Source organism: Hypanus sabinus, chromosome 25 (genome assembly GCF_030144855.1).
Source record: "Hypanus sabinus isolate sHypSab1 chromosome 25, sHypSab1.hap1, whole genome shotgun sequence".
Taxonomy (NCBI): domain Eukaryota; kingdom Metazoa; phylum Chordata; class Chondrichthyes; order Myliobatiformes; family Dasyatidae; genus Hypanus; species Hypanus sabinus.
In genome coordinates this window covers 41,153,273-41,178,748 of record NC_082730.1, presented here as the reverse complement: position 1 = coordinate 41,178,748, position 25,476 = coordinate 41,153,273, and the positions used below count along the sequence as shown (strand labels likewise).

The window sequence follows — 25,476 nt, the reverse complement described above, 5'->3', positions numbered from 1 at the left end:
TCTAAACTGTAAAAAGCAGTTTCTTTTTAATTACTTAACCAGTAACTGTGCAAATACCCTGATAATAAAGTCAGGGTAACTGTTCACCTCTACATTTGTATAAAGAACCATTTTGAATTATAAAAGTAAAACCAAGAGAAATTAAAGCCAAACTTCATTAATAACATTTCTAGTTACATTGAATAACATTAAAAAATTAAATAGTAAAATATTAAGATGACATGACATATTATCATGCTTAACAGATAGTTACCGTTTATATGGTTTCGGCTTTCTTTAAATTTTTGCTCTATTGTACTCTTATACGTAACCACAAAGGAACACCTGCTGGTCCACAACTGCTCACATGTGAAGTATTTATAGTGCATCAAGCAAGTGCACTCCTTAAATATCACAGATACTTTCCGGATGTTGGAAGTTACAAAATAAGAAAAAAAAGTGAAAGTACTTGCCAGAACGCTACTCTAACAATTGCCACAGACATAATTAGTTGGTTTTCATTTACATGATGTGATCAGAATTAAAATGTAGCATTTTGAGAAAGAGAGGAAAAACAATGTTTCCAATTACCTGAAATGTAAGTAAAACATTTACAATAGTTTAGGGTAAATCTAGACTGTTGTTAATGAGTTTTTCCATTGCATATTTACACAGTTGACCAGGATGATTTTTTTGGTTGCTGCAGTATATATTTACATGAAGGAACAAGCACCAAATATACGTTCGTATAATTAAAAAGTGTGGCACGATGGTGAACATTTAATCTGCACTTTTTTTTTTGCTTTTGTAAGTAGCTTAAAGTTCATTTGGAAAATGACATCATAAATTGGTTCAGATATGTTTCACCTTAATACAGTTCAAAGCTAACTTTTGGAATGCATTCAAAATTTAAAAAAAACCTTCAATAAGTTAATTATTAGCAAACCTGCATCTGATTCCTTAGGTTTATGTTGGAAAGTTATACTTATTAATGTCTCACTAAAAGTTTTAAATGTGGCTCTGTAGGCTCAACCAAAGAAAACAAATTTAAAGAGAAATAATACCATTGTCCAAATTGATCATCCAATATTGTCTTTTTTACAACATTTATCTAGGTGGAAACCCAATTTCTAACACTAGTGATGCTTCATAATAGATAATTTAAAAGTGGGATATTAAGTTCCTGTTACTGACCAGTTCAAATGTATTGCATATACAAGAATGTAAAACTAATACACAGGCCACAGTAAGGCTAGACCAGTCACAGAAGGTCAATTGAGATTTATAAAGAGAACTGGCATTTTCATGGCCATTTTCTAGCTGGAGGAATCAACAGAATTTTGCAGAAAAATGGCAATCATGTTAAAGATCTTACTGAATGCTGGACCAGGCAGGGGGACTGGGGAAAATGAACTGTTCCATCTTGAACGTGTTCTTATATAATTCAATAACACTTCCACAACCATCTGGATGCTTCAATGAATAGCCAGAAAATTACCACAGCTCTCTCATTTGGTGGGGTTGGTAGTGAATACTTTAGAATGCAAAACCCTAACTGCAAAACCCAACTGGTAATATCAGAAGTAAAATATATTGGGTTTACTTTTAAAACTCAAGCTAATCACGATATATTAAAGCTAATCACATTAAAGACACAGATAACTTGCATGCGAATTACAACAATCCAATTCACATTGTGCTGTGGAACAAGACTCAGTTGCTGTTACACACCCTTAACTGGTGTACTGAATGAGTGCTGTGTTTTGCATTCACACTAGTCTGGGATCGTGTGAAATACTGTAAATTAAGGGAAAGAAAAAGACCAATAAAATTCATGTCATTTACTGTGGTAAAACTTAGGACGTGAAGGACTTTTTCTACTTTAACCATTGTATAGTGACATTGAAGGTTCCCATAACATGGTGGAATAATCGAGATGTCATTGACGTCTGGGCCTTCCTCACCCAGTGACTGTTCTCAGAGATTTGAGTCATGTACTGTGTGTGGTCCTGCAACACGGAGATGTGCAGACTCACTGATCAGGGAAAGTTATTAACCATGATATGGAGCACAACCCAGAGACACAGCAATAATATAACAGATATACACACCAGTGAAGACTCGGGCCTGCTGTGGGACTTGCTCCTTGCTTTAACATGTACTATAAGTAAATATTTTATGCAATGCATCATTAATGCAATTTCTGTAGGCAAGGCAGAACTGTAAGCCTTTCTAGGGATGCAACAGAACTGAGAATGCCTGATTCAATTTTCTAATGGGCTAGAAGTGGCTGCCATTGCATTAAACCGTACCTAAAATGGTTATAATGTATAATTTGTGCAAAGGGGTCTTATTTCTAAGCATTGATGTTCCGATATGAGATTGCTGACGCCTTAATCAACCATCTGTGCAAATTTAAGTAAAAGTTGGGATAAAAATTCAGTAGGCTATATAACCCTTTAAAATTAATTAAAGGAGCAACAACAATCTCTCAAATCAAATCCCTAATTCACAAAACTTTGTAAGTGAGAATACTCAAATCCCCAGAACCTACTCAACTGTAATCGCTTGGCTTTCACGTGAGCGACAGATGGATAGCAACAGAAGGTCTCCTACTTCTACTCCAAACTTATACTTAAGCTCTGGAATGAAAGGAATAGATGACCTCCAATAAGGTTGATTTAAGGATTGTTTATTCTGTTGCACTTTGCCTTTCTGGAAGTGAACTATTAAGCTAGTGCTGCGTGAATTTATCACATTGCTGCCCAAGGTAATGATAACCAAGAACACAATAAAGAACAATCACATTTTACATCTACATTCTCCATTCCTTGTCCTATTACAAGGAATCTAAAAATTATTGTCTGGACTCCCTTTACAATAAAATCATTGACTGCACTCCCTTTATGACAAAATTACTGACTGAACTCCCTCGTGTGACAAGGAGACATATCTTAGATAACAATGAACATAGCAGAAAGTAATCAGAAACACTTCCAATTATTTTCTAGCATGTATCTATGCTAGGTGGAGATTTGGGTTTGCAGTTCACAGCAGATTTCAATCTTTGTCTTATTTACACAATTTTAGTTCTCTGTACTTAGTCAAGGAGTCCCTACTGCCCATCATGACCATGTTGACCATCAAGAACCCATCTATACAAATCTTGTTTACCAGCATGTGGTCTGTAGGCTTCTAAGGTTCATGATTCCAATGTTCATCCAAATATTGTGGGAGCACCTGGTTCTACGATCTCCTCAGGCAATGTGATCCAGATTGGAACCACTGTCAGGGTGAAAACAAAATCTACAGATTGCCTCCAACCTTCTCATTCCTTACTTTAAACACACATCCTCTCATGAAAGTAAAGGACTGTAAACAAAAGATGCTGGGTATATACTGCAGTTCGGGCAACTCTTGAGGTTCAGAGGAAACAGAACCATTTAGCAAAAAGGCAGATAACATCCTTCATGCATATATGAAATAACACTGATAAAAAATCTTGACTTAGGCCAGCGTCTGTAATAAACTTGCAGTTTAAATTTTTAAACCGTATGTTGATAACCTATGGTTTGTGCTAACTCTCATTTGAATATCCCAGAAATAAAATATAAAAATAAGATGTTTGATCTCAGCATTTTTTATCATACCTAATTCAATTTAGTCTGTATTACAGTAAACCTCTTGGAGCATGTCAATTACATTACAAGAAATTACAACTGTTGATTTTCTCCTGCCTTACCTCCAAATATGTATTTTGTTTAAATAATTGTCCCTGACAGTGCTCTAGACTTATTCTTTGTATTTGGTTAGGTGTACTTGCAGAACAATATTGTGCCTCAGTTAAATTTCCAGCAGGTACACAAAAATGCTGCATAAAGAGATCTATATTTTTCTATTTCCCTCTGACGACAAGCTGCTTGCAATTTGATAAACTTTCCCCATTGGGCGAACCTAAATAAAAACGACAAACGAGACTGGATTGCAACTTGTTTAGAGACCTGGCACCGAACCACCTAGAATACATCACCGATAAAATTTCATTCACTGTTATTTAAATTCAAAGGAGTTGAACTTGTTTAAAAGAAAAGATTTTTTTAGCAATAAAATTAAACTGGCAGAAGATGGTTAAACTTTCAAAAGCATAAAATTGAGGGAATGCATATCAGGTCAGCCAACATCTACTGAGACATAAATAATGTTAATGCTTCCAGTCTTTTATTGTTCTCACTTGAAACACTAACTCTATTTTCTGATCTGATGAGACATCCTACCAGCTTCTGTTTTTATTTCAGATGTCCACCATCTACAGATTTTGTTTTCAATTCAACAAAATATTGAATATATCTGTTTTTGATCATATGTATTCATTGGTTTTGGATATTTGAATGATTTAAGAACTTATCTTTAATATTTTCAATGTTACTTGATCCTGCCTGATGAGCATTGCTGTAAAATGAACATACAAAATATTAATGTATTATTCATCTAATAGGTTACTAGATCTGGCAAAAGTTTGAGACTAATAATTTAGGATATATTGCTTTATGGTTGCATTTGTCCTTAACTTCATTTTTCATATTCAGATAGAAAGGCTTAGAACTTGTGTTTTAACTATTCTGATTCTGAAGTTGTAGTTTCAGCATCAACGAGCCATTTTAAGACAATGAAGCAAACCTTAAGACACTAAGTAGTATCTATTATATTCTAATATCCAGTTCTTTACAGAAATTTGCACCATTCTACTGCTGCAGCAAAAATAACTTAAATAGATGGTTTCCCATCACTAGACACTTTGAAAAGGGCATTTTTGGAATAAAGATGTTACATTTGGATTTTACTGCCAACCGCCTGTGTGTATTTTAAAATTACACAAACACTCCTATTATTTGCTTAAACTGCAAGTATTTCACACATGCCAGCCAGTCTGCTTGAAGCTTGACCAAATGGTAATGGAATGTCATGGAATGTTACTGAGAACCAATGAGATCTAAAGCAATCAATAAAAATAAACTACACTCACACAAGAGGGGAGCCAAAATTAAACCCATGAAATATGTGTCCTAGTTTTTAAAGGACTGTCCTCTGAGCTGTCTATGTTTTTGTGAGGCCCATTTCTCGAAGTGACAGTACCAGGTTAAATTTCAGTGCTCCGTTCATTTCTGTTAGGCAAAGGAAGCAAGATTAATGACTTCCCATCCTACAGGGGATGTAAGTTCCAGCTCTATAAAGGGGAGCATAATGTTGAAATATAAAAGCACATGCAACTTATGAAAAATGTTCTAATAAGGTTAGAATAATAATTACCTGTGAGGGTAAATATTAAAACAAAATGGTGAAGCAGCTACACCTTTAGGAATATCTATTATACTCAATTTGAATCCCACTTAATTTCAAATCAGAGAATATTTCATCTTTGTTACACTGGGCTTTGTTTTAAGTGGTTGAGCCGAAGAGCGGGAATATCCTGATACTGTTGATTTATGAAAGAAATAAAAAAAATCTGAAAAAAACCCAAAAAGCATGCAAAAGCCTCTAGCCTGCAAAGTCATCCTTGTCAATGATGTTAAAAGCATTATACAACTACTCTAACATGTTCTACTCTTGCTTCTGAAATGTAAACCGTGGAAGTGGATGTAATTAAGTTTGGGGACAGAGAACCAAGTGCTGACACTACTACTGACCAGGGATGAATTTCAAGGCACAAAAATCTGATGTGTTAATTTTTATTTTCTGACATTGTTTAAGATGGGTATACTACAAACTGCTAATACCACTAACAAAGCTGTACTTTTTAAATAGGATTTTTGTTATTTTTTAAAATATTTAAACTACGCATCAGTAGCAAGTAGTCAGGCATTTTACCAAAGAAATCCTGAAGTATTATTTGGGCGCAGCGGTTTATTTCCATGTCACTTGTTCATTCATTGGGTTTGCCAATTAGAAGTCAATTTTCTGCTGAACCATTACAAGTTTTATGAATTAGACTTATCAAACTTTGATATCAAATAAGCATTTATCAAAGTTAATTTTACATTAGTCTGGTATGTAACAGCTGGCATAAAGTTCCATTATCTTTGTCAGAAATGGGCTACAAATCCCAAGAAATGAAATAGTAAAATGCTACCCACCCCATGGAAAGGTGTAACTCATTGTTTTTGTTTAATTATCTTTTCTTGAATCCTAGTTGTCTATATATTTAAACTAGAGAAATCCATCTCAGCTATGCTTCTCTAAGTAATCCAATACATTAAGTCCAAAGAAACTTTTACCTTGAGGCATTATTGCACAGATGAAGATGGGTGAGTAAATAATAGCTGGAAATAAAACCTGAGAAAACCTTCCAGTTATTAGTTTCAGACCAGCTGCAGCCTGAGTTGAAACTCTCCTTTGAGTATGTAGCTGACACTTGGTGATCCCAACCCACAGTACCTTTGGAGCAAATAATGGGAATTACTCTTAATGCAGTCCAATAATATTAGTACACATTGCTTGGAACAAAGATTATTCAAAGCACACTGCAAACAATAATTTGTATGGAAAATGGTTAGCAGTCCATGTTAGTTTATGTTAAATCTTGTGCTTTTGGTTACAGAACCCTTTAAGTACTATATTTTAGCAAATGAGACTAACATATTGTGACTTTTTTTAAGTGAGTTCCAATTTGAATACAATGATAAAACATTGCAGGGATGAAGACCTTTGTTAAAGGATAAAACACATCCTGCTGAGTTGTCACATAATTCTAAACAAGACCTCAAGGATATACATTGTCGCTGATTTGCAATGGTGTAACAGAGAGTCATTCTGTATAGAAAATATATAGTACTTTTCATCTAATTTAATACAACTGGAAACAAGAATTTTTTAAAAATTCTGCTGCACAGGCAACTGATAGTTATGCATAATAACTGTAGCCTAGATATTACGGAAAAATAGTCACTAGAGTTTCTTATTACAACGACATCATGACTGGAAATCACAACAGTTGGGACAGGGGGCAGCACTTCCCTATTCCTATCAACATAATAGAAAAACAGTTCATTGTAAAATTCTCTAGACCATGGAGCTGGAATTTGTTATTTTTTTCCTAGAGAGGACTAATTTAGCTCAAAGCTGAACTATCATCACACTTTGGAAGAGTGAAATTTTCAACAATCATTTGTATTAATGAAGCCTGTCTCCAATAACTGCACTAAGTATACTTAAAAATTTAAAAGCCAGTAATTTGTCGCAGTATGAAAGGTTCATGAATCCATCTGCTGAACAAAATAGGACAATGCAAAGAATATTCCTATTTTCCTGCAAGGTACAGTATGCAAAGGCCGATTATTTACCATCTTGCTGAAGAACATGTAATATTATACTATCAAAAGAAAATCTTTGTCAATGTACTACTTCGAAATAGCAGCCTTGGACATTATTTTAATTTGTCACATTAACTTGGATTTCTAGTTTCTAAATTGCATCATTTACTTTAAAAATATAAAATTTTGCTTGTATTTTATACATTGTTATTGTATTAGTAATTGTATAAAGCAACTCTTTAACAACTGTTGTAAAATTCTTCCAAATGGGATTGGGGGTCACAAGGAGGCGATTATTAAGAAAGATGGGTGAAAAACTTGCTCATAGAGAAAGCTTTAGGGCAATACATTACCGATGCTTAAGTAAAAGAAAAAAAAGCCATCACAAAATTCCTCGAGTATCATGAAATACAGAAATTTTAGGAATTCATCTCTGGTTTGTAGCCGCTGTGCTGTATTATAGCAGTCATAGATTCTACGTGCTTCTGAAATTTTGTTTAGTTATTCAATGAAGCTGAACTGCCAAAGCAGAGTAGAATGCACAGCAGTTACCATATATTATATATAGTGTAAACCACTAGAGATCAATTTTGAGATGAATATTTTTTGAATAATTCTTAGACCTCTCATTGTAAATGGGTGCCCCCTGTTAACTTACCTTTGGTCAGAACAAACTTATATATGTTATGTATATAGCGTATATGTAGAGAACAGATCTGAAAATACTGACAGTTTTCCAACTGGCAGGATTTTTCTGAGTAGAACATTAAATTGTGAAATAAAATGTTTTAAGTAAGGTACCTCAGATTATGATTTTAGTTTTCATGTATTCAAGTCATAGCATTAGAATTTATATATCAACAGAGCTTTGGAACTACTCTACTTAAAAATTAACCACCTTGAGCAATATCCAAAGTGGATGGTAGAATATTTACAAGAATGAGGCAAAATGACGTACTGTAGAATCGAATTTCCTCAGTCATGTTGACATCCTTGAACTGCACAGTTAAGAATTTATTGCATTTAGATTATGAGGTGTATTATTAGATCATTTTTGTACCTATTTAATGCACTACAGTTTAAAATGTTTGGCCCTGATGCTATATTTTTGTTGGAAGTATAGTGAAACATATGACTTACTTTTATATGCAGATATCCCAAATGATAAACGTTCATAAACAGCTTCAACTCTTTGGTGAAGGAGCAGTCACAACTAAGTTAGATTGACTGCTGACCTTGAAGGAAACTGCAAACTGATTCTCCGGAGTAAAAGTTATATATAAGTGTCAAAGAAAAATTTAAGTATTTTTAGTAATAAAAGTAATTTATAGTCTCTGGTTGGGTGAGACTGGAATGAGAGGCTAGGGCGAAAGTTGAAAATTTTGATGGGAACCTGAGTGGGAACTTCTTCACTCAGCGTGGAACGAGTTGCCAGAGGAAGTGGTGGCTGTGGTTTTGATTTCAGCATTTAAGAGAACATTTGAGGTAAGTACACGGATACAAGGGTTGAGGTCCAGATGCAAGTTGATGGGAGTAGGCAGAATAACGGTTGGGCATGGACTAAATGGGGGCAAAGGGTCTGTTTCTATGTTCCAGTGCTCTATGATTCCATTTAAATAATTTGATTAAGAGCAACAACTGTGTTCAAGAATATAAAGTACAAGAGCTTGGAAGTTACCGGTGCTTTAGTTACGTCATTAAAGTTTACAATTAACGGGTGCAAAAAATATTTGTAGAGGTGAAAGATGAATCAAAAACTAAATGTTACAGTGATAAGATTGGAGGTGGGGAAGGGAGGTGCCACCGTCACAGACAATATAAGCAGTGCCTATTTTGTGTTTCTCGGATTCTGTGGAAGTTTCACATACCCTCTGTGGCTATGTGGGATTTCCTGGGTGCTTCAGTCTTTTCCCACACCACAAAAATGTGCAGGCCGGTAGGTGAATTGGCAACTGCAAGTTACCCTTAATATAAACATCAGAAGAGTTGATGGAATACAAGAGAAAAGAGGGACAGAGAAATGTTGCAAGGCCCGGCATAATTGATAAACCAAATGGATGCCTTTGGTGTTATACGAAGGGTGAAACTCCTGGCTGAAGTCCCAGCCACACAGAGAGTTATATTCAGGCAAACTGAACTGATGGAATGAATTATGTTAATAAGGTGGTTGATTTTATGTAATCAATAACCAGTAAAATCAGAGAATAATGTGTCAAAGCTAGTTCATAAACAACATAAGAATTAACTTAGAATGCTGCCTTTCACACCTTAATTGAAGAGTTTAGGCTACCTACTGTACGTGCTAAATGGCCAACATCATATTGAAACTCAGCTCCATTGACTTCAATGAAAATTGCAGTTATAGTCCAATGCACATGACACTATATCAAAGATTTAGCTCATATAGCAGAGACAAGAACCTCTTCCCACACAGTTTTATTGTCAAAACTCCAAGTAATTACTCATGCCGTGGGTGCTCCTAATAGCAAGCATCTCAGGAGAAATTAAAAAATGACATTTCTGCAACTATTTTCAAATCTGTATTATTATAAACATAAGGAACACATATTACGCTAAAGATATGAATAGAAAATGTTCTCGGCATTATGGGTACTCTGGTACATAACAAAGTACCAGAATATCTATTGAGACACAAGGTGTATGCCCCAAAACAGATAATACTTAGCAGGGCTAAAAATTTAGATTGTTGTAAATTTTATCTGCTAGTTACAAGTTTGTTTTATTAGGTGATTTCTGGAAAAGTTAGTTTAGCTTCTTGTTAAAGACGAGGAAATCTGCAGATGCTGGAAATTCAAGCAACCCACACAAAATGGTAATTCCTTTCAGTTAGTCCTGACAAAGGGTCTCGGCCCGAAATGTCAACAGCACTCCTCCCTATAGATGCTGCCTGGCCTGCTGCGTTCCACCAGCATTTTGTGTGTGTTGCTTTAGCTTCTTGCTAATAGTTTCAGTGCAGGGGATCTTATGAAACTATTTAACTTAAGTTGAGATGTTGAAGAAGGGAAATAACTTGTTCCTGAGGTTAAGAATTTTGTTTCTATAAGGTATGTTCACCCCCTCCCTCAGCTGCCCTTGATCAAAAAGCCTTTTTATGTTTGAAGTAAAAGAAAAAAACAAGTACTTAAAGGGTTCCTGTAATACATATTATTGATTAATGAAAGCAGAAGTCATAAAACACATCAGTTTTAAATTCAGGATACAAAAATCTTTCAATTACAATGTGGACCATTTTAGCACTTGGGAAGTAATAAACTCCTGTTTTAGTGGTTTCACTATGATTCACATTTCAGCTGTGCTTTTGTGCACACAAATTGTGCGGACTAATGAGGTTTTAAACACTATTAACTGCAAAGTTTGGTGGAGAAGTCCTCCAGTCAGCACCAGTGTGACATCTGAGATGATAGCAGTAGTGGAACAGCGATGGCTCCTATAATTATTTGAGTTGTAAATTCGGAGTTAACCTTAATAAAGCTTACTAAAATATTATTTGTTTCTGCTTAAATGATTGCCATGCACTTTTGAAGATTGAATTATAAGGTACAAACACAGCATTAAAAGTCCATAGAGTTAGATGGTATTTTTCCTTCCAGATGGCTAGGCGATATGATTTACAATAAATGATCACAGTTAACTTACATATGATTTTGGGCCTACAATTTTACCCATCAATTAATTTAGCCCCCTACCTAACTATGTCTATCACAGAATATACATCTGTTTCAGGACTACAATATTCAAAATGTAGTAATGACATGATTAAAAACAAGATGGCTCCCATATTCCTTGCTTTGCTTTCTTTCAATGTGTTGATTGCAAAGATGATTCCAAAACATTGTCTCCTTCACAACTTTGGGTGTAATTGGCTGCCTCCTGAAGCCTCAGTAGCATATTCATCTGTCAATACACAAGAGAAGAAACATTTAACATTGAATTATTGTACGTTTGATTGTGCTAATTGGAGCAAGGTAACAGTTCGTATTATATCTTTGATATTGGTTTTGCTAGAATAGTCTGTTAAATAAAATATTTGCAGAAAAATTTTAAGGGCAGATGAGTTTGTGTGAGGGAGCCAAACAAGTTACCATGCTCAGGGAACAGAGTTATCTAAGATTTTAACAGTTTTACAGAACCAGATCTGTTACATTAATCACTGAAGTGAGAGAGGGTTCTTTGTGATTATCCCCTAAGTTGCCCCTAGATTTGTCGCAGTTAAGCATGGACGTAGGAGATAGGGAAGTAATGAGTGTAGTTGACCCGCCAGTGGCAGGAAATTCCAGGTCTTCCTGTATAAACTGGCTCTCTAGATTTAAAATAACCAAAATGACTTTAAAAGTTACATAAAGCCTGTTAATATTTGTATAGGCATTCAACAGTCTCTTTCTATGCATATACTTAAAAAAGAAATTAAACATCAGTAAATGATCCCTCATCAATAAACGAGGTGAGCCTTTGGTGTCCTTGCACAGAAAAATAGAGCAGAATTGGAAGTGCTTCCACAAATGATCACAAGCAGACATAATTAGGAGAAGCTTGGCAGGGAGCTTAAATTGACCTAAAGGTCTGGGCAGTTTTCTGGGTGGGGAGCACTTCTAGTGCAAAGCTTTGAAGCGAATTCTGCTACTCTAATGTTAGATGTAATTTGTAACTGATTTTCAACCATCCATTAAACTGGTTTGGCAAATTCCCGCTGAACAACACTGGATCTGCTAGACTAAACAAAAAGAAATCTCTGCCTATAAAATTCAATGCTTTTAGAATTTGTAGTTTTTGAAAAGATGAGCAATTATTAGTATAATTTAGAGCATCATGTCTCCCTGAAACAAATATATTGTAAATGGCAAGTAATTATGAAGACATTGTAGAATTTTTTCCTGTGACATTAATAAGGAATAAAGAACAGCATCCCAATAATGGGATGAGGTCTCACAGCTCATTCAACTTCAGTCATCATACTGTGATGACCAATAATAACAATTAAGCAAATTTCTCTGGGGTTCTTTAAAAAGAACAAATTAGTTCCAGTGACTGATATATAACTTGAATCTACAAGGACCGCAACAGCAATTATTTATTCTTGCAACATAAGAAACCTTTATAAAAGAATGAACATTAATTAACTGGAGGATCTCAATATTGCCTTTTGTTTTGAGCTTCACTAGGTTTTCAAGTGTAATAACAGCACAGTTGTTCAAAACTGACAGTGACTCTAGCCTTCAGTATGTGAAATAAGCTTTAGTGAACAGAATCACATAATCACACATTTGAGCATTACCATATCAAGTAGTTAAAGCTGCAGTAATTTCAAGGCCTGGGTGCCTCTTCGGTTAACTAAACAACTTGAAATTGTTACATACGACAGCCAGAGTCATGATACAGAGAGAGGCCGTGTATGGGTTTTGTATGGAAATGTTAGTGGAACAGCTAAACTGTCAGAAACTCCACCATTATCACATAAAGGCAAAATTCCAAAAGTTGTAATCAGTATTTTGCCATTACACTGCATTACTGGAGTATTCATTGAGTTCAGTGTGGTAAGGTGAAGTTGCAGTGATTTCTCACAAACAGCCTGCAATCACTGGAGCCTGGTGCACTGAGTATGTCACTGTTAACCTCACTGGAAAAAATGATTGCAGTGGCCTTTGGTTAAGTATTGGCTCAGTTTATTTACTTTCAAATTGTTTTTATATGTCTTAAGGTCTATTTTAACTTAATACTTCAGTGTTTTTAATAAGTTAAGATATCCTTTTGAAATCTTAAAGCATGCGTGTATTTGAAGTATACTACTGTGCAAAAAGTCTTTTTATGTGGTTTCAGGTGGTATGGGCTCCACAGAGCCCTGTCCTCAGCATCACCAAGGCTGTCTGAGATTACCTGGAGAGACAGAAGCAAGCAAGACAGCCAAAGTCTGCAGAACTGTGGTAACTTCTGCAACCTACCAGCCAGTTTTCTTATAAAACTGCATGACAGTGTACCTAAGAGAATTAATGCAGTTTTAAAGGGTCACACCAAATATTGATCTGATGTCCCTCTCCATCTGAAATGGGAGCAGCTGAGCATCAGACTGGAAGTCCTTACAAAGGATTGTGAGAACGACTGAGAGGATCATAGGGGTCTCCCTACCATCGATCCGGAACATTTATCAGGAATGCTGAGTACACAGGGCCCTTAGTTTTATCAAGAATCCCACCCATCCATCCAGCATCCTCTCTGACTTTCTACTATCAGGCAGGAGACTTCGATGCATAAAGAGAGTACACAGGGCCCTTAGTTTTATCAAGAATCTCACCCATCCATCCAACATCCTCTCTGACTTTCTACTATCAGGCAGGAGACTTCGATGCATAAAGACAAGAACGGTCAGGACGGGAAACAGTTTCTTCCATTAGGCTTTTAGGCTTCTGAACTCCCTGCCACATTGCATTTGAAATTTCACTGGTTAATCTGGTTTGTACCTTACAATATTTAATTCATGCACTTTACTTTGTTTACTTATATGTAATTCATCTGTAGATTTTATCAATACTTTCCTAAGTTATTGTACATCCTGGTTTGGAGAAATATTTCATTTGTTCGTATACATGCATTTTGTTAAATGACAACAAAATTGACTTTAGATTTTTTTTACTGTATACTGCTCTTTATAGTAACTTATTTTGATATTTAGAAACTTATTATTTTTGAAAGCATCTTTGCTTTAAAGTTCCTTACATATGCCTAAGACTTTTGTGCAGTACTACATTTGACCATTTTGAGGACTATTGGGATCATGAGTCAGCCAGCTGTCAATGTCGTTTCCCCACTTTACGTAAGAGGAATTTGTGCTGATGACCCTCAAACTCCACCATGTGATTAAATTACATAGCTGTGCAGAGCTTCCCAGGAGAGACTCAGAAAGGGTAGCGGTCTGGATTTCTTCAGGAAGGTTTAGAATTTATTACAGGTCAGCCCCGAGGACTGGGTACTCATTGCAGACCGTGTTCTGTGTCAAGGATAAATATAAGCCTCCTGTATTATAGTAAATGCCAAACTTATTAGAAACAAACTATTGCAGAGACCCTGGCAGAGGTATTAAAATAAATTTAACCATGGGTGCAATGCCAGAGAATTGGACGACAACTAATAGTGTTTCATTGTTCTAGAAAAGGCTCTAAAAGTAAACCAAGAAATTATAGGCTAGGGAACCTGACGTGAGTAGTGGATAAATTACTGGAAGGCATTCTAAAGGGCAGGATATATGTAGCTGGATAAACAGGATGTGATTATGGATAGCCAACACAGCTTAATGGCATGGTAGGTTGTGTCTAACCAATCATATAGAGCTTTTTGAGGAGGTTAGTAGGAAAGCTGATGACTTTAGCAAAGCCTTAGTCAAAGTTCTCATGGGGGGCTGGTCAAGAAGGTCCAATTACTTGGTGCTCAGATTGAGGTAGGAAATTAGATGCAATATTGGTTTTGCGGGAGAAGCTAGAGAGTTGTAGATAGTTGACACTCTGACTGGAGGCCTCTGACCGGTGGTGTGCCTCAGGAATTGGTGCTGGGTTCATTACCATTCTTCATCTACATCGATGATCTGGATTCTAATGTGGTAAACTGTATCAATAAGTTTGCAGATGACACCAAGATTGGGCAGTGAGGAAGATTATCAAAGACTGTAGTGGTCTCTGGAAAAAATGGCACTTAATGATAGGACACTGAGGACAGTAGTAAAACAAAGAGATCAAGAATACAGATCCATACTTTCTTGAATGTGATGTCACGGGTAAATAAGGTCATAAAGAGAGTTTTTTGGCACAATGGCTTTCATAAATGAGAGTACTCTGAGCACAGGAGTTGGAATGTTACACTGACATTGTATAAGATGTTGTTAAGGCCAAATTTGGAGTACTGAGTGCAGTTCTGGTCACCTACCTATAGGAAAGATATCAATAAGATTGAAAGAGTACAGTGAAATTTTACAAGTTTGTTGCTGAGACTTGAAGACCTGAGTTATCAGGAAAGATTGAATAGCTTTGGACTTTTTCTTTCCTTTGGAGCGCAAGGAGATTTGATAGAGGTATACAAAATTATGAGGCTTATAGATAGGGTAAATGAAAGCAGGCTTTTTCCACTGATGTTTTGTAAGACTAGGTTAAGTGTGAAAGGTGAAATATTTAAGGGGAACCTGAGGGAGATCTTCTTCACTCAGAGGGCTTTGTGAGTGTGGAACGAGCTACTAGCAGAAGTGGAGAGTGTAGGTTCAGCTGCAACATTTAAGAGAAGTTTGGATACGTACATAGATGGGGATGGCCATTGTCCAGGTGCAGGTTTATGGAATTAGGCAGAATAATAGTTCAGCATGCACTAGATGGGCTGGGGGGCTTGTTCTGTGCTGAGGTGCTCAATGACTCTTTTCTATATTGTTACCTTACTGAATTGTAACTGAAAAGGTATATTATAGACACAAACAAACAAACTGTTTCTCTTGAAAGTCATTTTAAGGATTAATACAAGAAATACCGTCTTGGGGATATGCAGTTAATACTCGATGCAACCCATTGTAATCTCATTTCTTGTCTATTAAAGGAACAATTCCCAGTTCAATCACATAGAATAGAATGTCTGTTATTGCTCCCCAAACAATACACATAAATGTCATGACGTGCGCTGGCAATATCGGAACCCAAACGTGGAGGTAAGACAAACTCTGAAGTACATAAATATCAAGACTCTATGCATATTGAGAAATAACCATAATTCCAAAAATATTCAGAGGAATTTGTAGGTTGTGGGAGTTCAGCTGACAAGTCATTCACAAATCATTACTCTTGCTCTCATAACTCACCTCTGGATGCTATTTATTCTAAGTTATTCCCTTTCTGACCCCTATGTAGGCTGATGTCAAATTTCTGGTATTTTGTACCCTGCTCTTTCAAACCAGCTGTCATCACCCGTCTGCTCAAAAAAGATTGCCAATCCTTGCAAAATAATGGCTCAGCTACAACCTCCCTTTTCTCTCTAGTGTGAATGTGCTGTGTACTCCTAATTTTAACTTGACCTTACCAGAGTTAATACTGAATCTACGTGTGGAAGTCCAATTTTTAAATCGTAGGCTATGAGATAGGTAGGGAGGTGAAAGGTGGGACATAGTCAGGCACTGAAAATCCAATTGCCGCTGATTACACTGTAACATGAAGGAGAGTGTGGGGAAGGATATTCTGGGTAGATGCTCTTCTAGCAAGGAATTCAGATGGTGGAGAGGGTAATGCTAGAACTTAAGATCAGAGAAGTTCAAACTGCGGACACAACACACACAAAATGCGGGGATACTCAACAAGTCAGGCAACATCTCTGGAGAGGAATAAGAAGTTTCAGGCTGAGATCCATTATTAAGCACTTTTCAAGGGGAAAAATTGCAATCCTCTACAAGGTAGCCTTTATCTGGCAGTTTCCTTCACCATAGCTCAATTAAACTTGTTGTTACCATTGCATGCCCATTCCAATATGTTCATTAGAACCCTGTAACTTTGTTTTGGGTTTTTCCAGGTATCTGATAAAGTTAGAACTAGATTAATTTCCAGCTTATAAGTGGTTCTTCAAACAATTTTTGCAAACAATCAGGTATTGAAGGTGAACATTTTTCTGTATTCTTGACCTAGTTCAGCAAGTTGGACACTTTCTCTAAATAGTCCTGAGCAGATGCTGATCAGGCAATTCAGTGTGAAACTCACCCAGATGCTGGAAATCTGAAATAAAAGCAGAAAATACTGCAAACTCATCATATCAAACAGCTGTAGAAATGGGAAACAATGTTGACATATTAGGCCAAAGATAATTCATTAGTCTTGATGGGTTAAATCTGAACTCAGGGTGAACCTCATCTTCAGCCTGATTCAGTAAGTGTTGCCTTTCCACAGCTGTTACCTGACCTGCTGAGTGTTTCCAGCATTTGCTGTTCATAATTGATATTCAGGTGTAATTGATAGGTAATGATATATTGCTGAAAGTGCTGCCTTTCAAATGAAATGAAAAATTGAGATGTAATCAACCAATTTTGTTTCTGTAGAGGAACCTTATAAATTTTAAGGAATTATTCAAAGAACAGAAGTTCTTTCAGTTAAAATATGGATTCTTCTTGATCAATTCCTATTTATATTTTATTAATTCACCAGCAAAAGTAGTCACAAGTATAAAGTGCTATTTCAATATTTGATATCCATGCTTACTTTCCTGTTGAAGTTAGTAAAATTCTAAATCTCAGTGCCAATAATTAATAAAGCAAAGCTGATATGCTTACAAGTGGATCGGATTCAATTGAAGCAGGGGCTGTCTCTTTGATCTTCCTCTCATCTGCGGGAGGTCCTGTAACATGTGATCCTATACTTGGAGGAGGCAAATGGAAGATCTTGGAGCGGTCCTGTGAAGCATTTGACCAAGGTAGAGTATCCTGCACCCACTTAGCAGGGTCTTCCCACACAGCTTTCCTTCCATAGGTCTAAGATAACATTGGGAAAAAAAAAGACATTGTAATTATTGTATCCAATTGCTCAGGAGATGTTCTGAAAACATAGGGAATTCAAAGATGTTTTTCTAAGACCAATTCTACTTTTCGTTTTGATTCAGGAGAAAATATCTACATATTATGTTCCTTTTCTGAAGCGGAGGTTTATTTAAATTCTGCAGAATGCATGTAATTTTTCTCTCCAGCTGTAAGCTTAGATCTCACTGAGTGAAATGTCAGAGTCGGATTGATCTGATTCGGTGAAGTGTCTGATAGGAGAACAGCTTGTTTAACATAATTTCAAAGTTTTTTTCACTGCCATGTTTTAATTGCCCACAGCTTTAGTTTTCTATTCCCTATTTCAGTCCATAATAATCTATTGTTAAGTAAAGATGATCATTTGTTATTTGTAAAGCATGTACATCCTTAAGGTGACATTAATTCTGAGTCTCAACAAAGAATGTGTCTAAAGTGAAACATTTACTGGCTTAAAGCAGTGCAGAGGAGGTTCACCAGATTGATTCCACAGATGAAGGGGTTAGACTATGAGGACAGCTTGAGTCGCCTGGGATTATACACACTGGAATTTAGATGAATGAGAGGAGATCTTAAAGAAACATATAAAATCATGAAAGGGATAGATAAGATAGAGGCAGGAAGGTTGTTTCCACTGGTAAATGAGACTAGAACTAGGCGACATAGCCTCAAGATTCAAGGAGTAGATTTGGGATGGAGATGAGGAGGAACTGCTTTTCCCAGAGAGTGGTGAATCTATGGAATTCTCTGCCCAATGAAGCAGTGGAGGCTACCTCAGTAGATACATTTAAGACAAGGTTGGATAGATCTTTGCGTGGTTGGGGAATTAAGGATTATGGAGGAAAGGCAGGTAGGTGGAGATGAGTCCATGGTCAGATCAGCCATGATCTTATTGAATGGTAGAGCAGGTTTGATGGGCCAGATGACCTACTCCTGCTCCTATTTCTTCTGTTCTTCTATTAGTTCAATTTGTCACACAGGGTTGGGAATGAGTCATGGTAACCTTAGACCTAAGTCATAGAATAGTCATGGCACATTTACTCAGAATCAGAGAAAATATGATCAAGGGTGAATTAGTCATTGGAACCAGTGCAAATACAGATATGATCGTGAGACCAGTAGAATAAAAACGTGAATTACGATTTTGTACATGCAGTTTCATTTATCAATCCTGCACTGTCCTGACAAAGCCTAAATCAGTAATGTTGAAGTTGGAGAGCCAGGCTGCAATGTTGCAGTCTTTGGCTGAAGCAATGTCAATGAGATGGCAGAGGGCTAATTCAGAATGTATAGAGATTTGCTTTTATCCTGTCACAGACACCCACAAAAGCATGTCTGTGACATTCAAGATCTATGTAATCAGATTACAGTTTTAATCATGTCAATAATTATGATCTAAGTAGCAATATATTGGTAGCAGAAGAAATATTAGCTAGCATGGCTAAAAAACTGTTTAAAGTAAAAGATCAATAGAAAACATATTTAAACAGAATGGATAAGAATAAAAAAATCAACCAACAGCATCAAAAATGTAAGTGCTTAACTTTCATATGAAATCTGACCATTCTATAAAAGCAAAGATGATTTTTAGGGTATGATTTATTATTCATGGTGGACTGAATTTAGAAACAGACAACCATCATTATTGTATTATACTTATAAATAACCTTGTTCTTCTTCAAGAACTATCAGTTAAGATGGTCTGGTTTCTCACTCCTCACTGATATCTTGCATGAAGGACATAGCCCATTATCGAACTGATCCACAAAGAACTGCAGCAGACTTTTGCCAGCAGCATCTATGTTCTCAGGGTGGGCTTTAGTGCATAATTAGCCAGGAGTATCTCATCAGGTCTTTACTCTACCATGCCATCAAGAACATGCAGCCATACAAAAGATGCAGCCACATCTTGCAGGATGTGGGAAGGCATGGAGACCTCCAGAGTCCCTGACAACTATCCCTGTGAGAAGTGCATCCAGCTGCAGCTTCTAACAATCTGCGTTTAGGAGTTGGAGCTGGAACTGGATGAACTCCGGATCATTTCGGCAGGCTGAGGGAGTGATAGATAGGACATATGGAGAGGTGGTTACACCCAAGGTGCAGGAGACAGGAGACTTGGTAACAGTTAGGAAGGGGAAGGGGGTTAAGGAGATGGTACAGAGTATCCCTGTGGCCACCCCCCCTCAACAATATCACTTTGGATACTGTAGGTGGGTTTGATCTAACAGAGGAAAGCCACAGTGGTCAAGTCTTTGGCACTGAATCTGGCTCTGTCACTCAGAAGGGAAGGGAAGAGAAGCTGCACGTTGTGGAGATAAGGATTCATTAATTAGGGGAATGGACAGGAGTTTCTGTGGGGGAGAACAAGATTTCTGGATGATATGTTGCCTCCCAGGTGTCAGGGTCTGGGATATCTCGGATCGAGTCCTCAGCATTCTTAAGAGGGAGGATGAACAGCCAGAAGTCACGGTCCATGTAGGTATCAATGAATTGGGTAGGAGGACTGACAAGGTTCTGCATTGGGAGTTCAGGGAATTACGTGCTAAGTCAAAGGACAGGACCACCAGGGTCACGATCTCAGGACTGCTACCCACGCCACCTGCTAGAGAAGCCAGAACTAGTAAGATTATACAGTTTAAAATGTGGCTAAGCAGATGGTTTAGGAGGCAAGACATAAGATTTTTGGATTATTGGGCTCTGTTCCAGGGAAGGTGAGACATGTACAGAAGGGATGGTTTGCACCTGAATTGGAGACTAATATCCTAGAGGGAAGACTTGATAATGCTGAACAGAGGGGTTTAACTAGAACTGCAGGGGGATGGGAACCAGAGTGCCAGAACAGTTAGTGGAGAGATTGTGAAGGCAGATATTGTTAAGACCTCACACAAAATTAGGAATCAAAAGGTTGTGTGACCAGTGTCCTGAGCTGAATATATTTCAATGCAAGAAGTATTGTAGGAAAGGCAGCTAATAGTGCTGAAGGTGAGGTAGCTGGTTTACACATAGAAGCTATATATAATAAGGAGAGGCTGTTGATAGGGCAAAATTGCAGTCAACAGGATGAGCTGCAACGTAAAAGGTGGACAAAATTGAGAAGGGTGAATACAGGTGTTAAATTTGAAAGAGTGCAGTATAAAGAATAAGGTAGATAAACTTGCAGCACAGCTACAGACTGGCATGTATGATGTTGTAGGCATCACCAAATCATGACTGAAAGATATTAGCTGGGAACTTAATGTCGAAGGTTACACATTGTATTGAACGGACAGGCAGGAAGGCAGATGTTGGTAAAAAAAAGTTACCAAATCATTAGAAAGAGGTGACATATAGTCGGAAGGTGTTGAATCATTGTGGATGGAGCTAAGGAGTTGCAAGGGTAAAAAAGACCCTGATGGGAGTTGTATATAGACTCCCACACAATTGTAAGGATGGCCTACAAATTACAACAGGAGACAGAAAATGCTTGCCAAAAGGGGAATGTTACTATAGTCATGGGGGATTTTAATTTGCAGGCAGACTGGGAAAATTAGGTTGGTGCTAGATTCCAAAAGGGGAATTTCTAGAATGCCTATGAGCAGCTCATGTTTGAGCACAGTAGAGGATCAGCTATTCCGGATTTGGTGTGGTGCAATGAACTGGAATTGATTAGAGAGTTTAATGTAAAAGAACCCTTAGAGGCAAGTGATCATAATATGATCGAATTCACTCTGAAATTTGAGAAGGAAAAGCTAAATTTAGATGTATCAGTGTTACAGCGGAGTAAAGGGAATTACAGGAACATGAGAGAGGAGTTGGCCATAATTGATTGGAAAAGAACATTGGCAGGGATAATGGTAGAACAGCAGTGGCTGGATTTTCTGGGAGCAACTCGGAAGGCACAGAATATATACATTTCAAAGAGGAAGAAGTATTCTAAAGGCAAGATGACACAACCATAGTTAACAAGAGAAGTCAAAACCAATACGTACAGAAGCCAAGGAGGGGGTCTGTAATAGAGCAAATATTAGTGGGAAGTTTGAGGATTGGGAGTTCGTAAAAACCAACAGAAGGCAACTAAAAAAGTCATTATGAAGGTAAAGACGGAATATAACAGTAAGCTAGCCAGTAATATTCAAAAGAATACCAAAAGTTTCTTCAGATACATGGAATGTTAAAGAGAGGAAAGAGTGGATATCGGACCACTGAAAAGCAATGCTGGACAGGTAGTAATGGGGTCAATGAAATGGCAGATGAACTGAATAGGTATTTTCGCATGAGGCAAAGAGTGGAATAAGGGGAGCCTTTTCTGACTGGCTGCTGGTGACTAGTAGTGTTTCACAGCGGCCTGTGTTGGACCAATTCTTTTTATGTACTATGTCAATGATTTGGATGATGGAATTGATGGCTTTGTTGTAAAGTTGGCAGAAAATGTGAAGATTGGTGGAGGGGTAGGTAGTTTTAAGAAAGTAGAGGGGCTACAGAAGGGCTTAGATAGATTAAGAGAATGGGCAAATAAGTGACAGATGGAATGCAGTGTTGGGAAGTGTATGGTCATGCATTTTGGTAGGGGAATGAAAGGGTTGTCTGTTTCCTAAATGGAGAGAAAATACAAAAAACTGAGGCACGAGGGGACTTGGGAGTCATTGTACAGGATTCTCTAAAGGTTGAGTCTGTGGAGAGGAGGCAAATGCAATGTTAACATTCAATTCAAGAGGACTAGAATATAAAAGCAAGGTTGTCATGTTGAGGCTTTATAAAGCACTGGTGAGGCCTCACTTGGAGTATTGTGAGAAGCTTTGGGCTCCCTATCTTAAAAAGGATGTGCTGAAACTGGAGATGGTTCAAAGGAGGTTCATTGAAAATGATTCCAGGATTAAATGGCTTTTCATTTGAAGAGCTTTTGATGGTTCTGGGCCTGCATTCACTAGAATTCAGAAGAATGAGCGGTGACCTCATTGAAACCTATCGAATGGTGAAAGGCCTTTATAGAGTGGATGTGGAGAGAACATTTCCTACGATGGGAGTGTCAAAGACCAGAGGCCATGGCCTCAGAATTAAGGGATGTCCTTTTAGAATGGAGATGAGGAGGAATTTCTTTAGCCAGAGAGTGGTGAATCTGTGTAATTTGTTGTCATAGGCAGCTGCAGAGGCCAAGTCTTTATATATAGTTAAGGCAGACGATGATAGATTCCATGTTCCAAACCATCACTGGTAATACTCCCCAGCTCTGCCTTCACAATATTGACGATTGCATCAGTACTGCTCCATGTACCCATGCTGAGCATGTCAATTTCATCAACTTTGCCTCCAACTTCCACCCTGCCCTTAAATTCCTTCAGTCTATTCCTGACACCTCCCTCACATTTCTCGATTTCTGGAAACAAACTGTCTACCAACATCTTTTATAGACTTACCGATTTCGATGACTATCTTGACTATACCACTTCCTACCCTGTCTCCTGTAATGCTATTCCCTTTTCTCCATCCTTTTGTCTATGCCCAATCTGTTCCTAGAATGAGACTTAGCTCTCCAGAACATCAGAGATGTCCTCCTTCTTCAAAGAATGGGGATTCCCTTCCTCCACTATTGATGCTGCCCACACCCACAGCTCCTTCACTTGCTGGACATCTCCGCTCACCCCATCTTCGCTCCACCTTAAGGAATAAAGTTCTTCTTGTCTTAACCTACCATCCCATGAACATCCAGATCCAAGGCATCATTCTCCACCACTTCTGGCATCTCCAAAGGGACCCAATCTGTTCCTCCCCCTCCGCTTTCCACATGATTGTTCCGTCCGTGATTCCCATATCCATTCGTCCCTCCCCACTAATTTTCTGACACTTATCCCTGTAAGTAACCAAAGAACTACACCTGTCCATTCACCTTTAAAGAGGGCCCCAAATAGTCCTTCCAGGTGTGGCAACACATCACCTACAAATCTGTTGGGGTCATCAATTGTATCCGGTGTTCCCCAAGCACCCTCTGCTACACTGGTGAGACCTATTGTAAATATTAGGGGACTACTTTGACAAGCACCTCCACTCCATCCACCAAAAGCAAAATTTTCCATTCACCAATGTTTTAAATTCCTATTCCTATTCTCGTTCTGACATGTTGGTCCATGACCTCTTCTTGTGCTACAATGAGAGCACCCACAGGGTAGAGGAGCAACAACAGTCTGGGTAGCCTCCAACCTGATGGTATAAACATCTATTTTTCCTTCCGCTAATTTTTTTTCCCTCCACCTACCCTCTTCTTGTATTCCTCACTCTGACCTCTTACCTCTCTTCACCTGCCTATCACCTCCACCTGGTGCCCTTCCTTCTTCCTTTTCTCCCATGTTCCACTCTCCCCTCTGATCAGATTCCTTTTTTCCAGCCCTTTATTTTTCCTACCCTCCTGTCTTCACCTATCATCTTCCAGCTATCCTCCTCCCCCGCCCCCCACCTTTTAATCTGGCATCTGCCCCCTTCCTTTTCAGTCCTGATGAAGGGTCTTGACCTGAAACATGGATCGTTTATTCATTTCCATGGATGCTGCCTGACCTGCTGTGTTCCTCCAGCATTTAGTGCATGTTGCTTTGGATTTTCAGCATCTGCAGAACTTCTTGTGTTCATAGTGGTGCTATCTCAGTTGTATAGCACTGAACACAACTCAATCACTACACAACTCAAAACACAACTGAACACTACCAAAACTCAATCTACAATCACACAAGAATACTAATTACCTAACCACAATACTCAAGTATGGTTGCACACATAATACTGCAGAACATCAGCAGTCAGCAGCATCTTCAAAAAAAAAGGTAGAACGAATGTTAACAGGAGAAAAAGAACTTTTGAAACTGCAGAAACAAGGGTTGGATTTACAAGACACGGCAGTAGAGTAGTGTCTAGTGCAATGCTATTACTGCTCAGGGCATCAGTTTGGAGTCCAATTCTGGTGTCCTCTCGGAAAGTTTGTATGTTCATCCTGTGTGAGTGTGTGTGTGGGATTCCTCCAGATGCTCTGGTTTCCTCCAACAGTCCAAAAACATAATGGTTGGTAGGTTAAGTTAGTCATTGTAAATTGTCCTTTGATTAGGCTAGGGTTGAATTGGTGGGTTGCTGGGCAGCAGAGCACAGTGGGCCAGAAGGGCCTTTTGTGTGCTGTATCTCTAAATAAATAAAAAATAAATATATAATAATATAAACTATGAGACAGTGGGAACCATCTGTCCACATGTCATGGATTAGGGTTCTCATCCACAGATAATTAATCAAAACTTAACAATTCATCCTCTGCCCCTCTGAGTGTCCCAGCCTTATCTCCAGCACCAACGATGACTGGACCTTCCGTTGATCAAAAACATCAACAAGCCTTCCCCATTTCTTCATCTTTTAGTTTTCCTTTTAAGATGCTCCTTTGACCAAGCATCTGTCTTTACTGCTCCTTTGGTGAAAATGTTGTCTGATAAAGTTCCCATGAGAAGTATCTTAGTATACTAAAAGAACTGTAAATATACACGTTTTATTTTAAGATCATTTTGAAGACTCTGCTGTATCAGGCTATCTTCTTAAAAAATGAATTCATTATGTATGTAATCAAATTCAATATTTCTTTCCTGAACTGATCCTGATATTATAAATCTGGAAATGGAATCATATCAGTAAACGTTTCATAGAAAAAACAGT

The 25,476-nt window shown here is 37.7% G+C and overlaps 1 protein-coding gene across 2 annotated transcripts in view; it reads right to left on the bottom strand.

Annotated features, from left to right (window-relative positions):
• LOC132381196 (neuron navigator 1-like) overlaps positions 1-25,476 on the bottom strand; it is a 752,075-nt gene that overhangs the window by 114,491 nt on the left and 612,108 nt on the right. Inside the window, exons 27-29 of one of the 2 annotated variants that reach the window (XM_059950488.1) lie at positions 17,581-17,778; positions 8,427-11,201; positions 6,332-6,411 (exon numbers count right to left, since the gene is read on the bottom strand). In XM_059950488.1, coding sequence (XP_059806471.1) covers positions 11,106-11,201; positions 17,581-17,778 — 294 coding nt within the window. In that variant the 3' untranslated portion in view covers positions 6,332-6,411; positions 8,427-11,105. Of the gene's footprint in view, positions 1-6,331; positions 6,412-8,426; positions 11,202-17,580; positions 17,779-25,476 lie in introns of those variants that run through there. The other variant, XM_059950487.1, reaches the window with a different exon arrangement.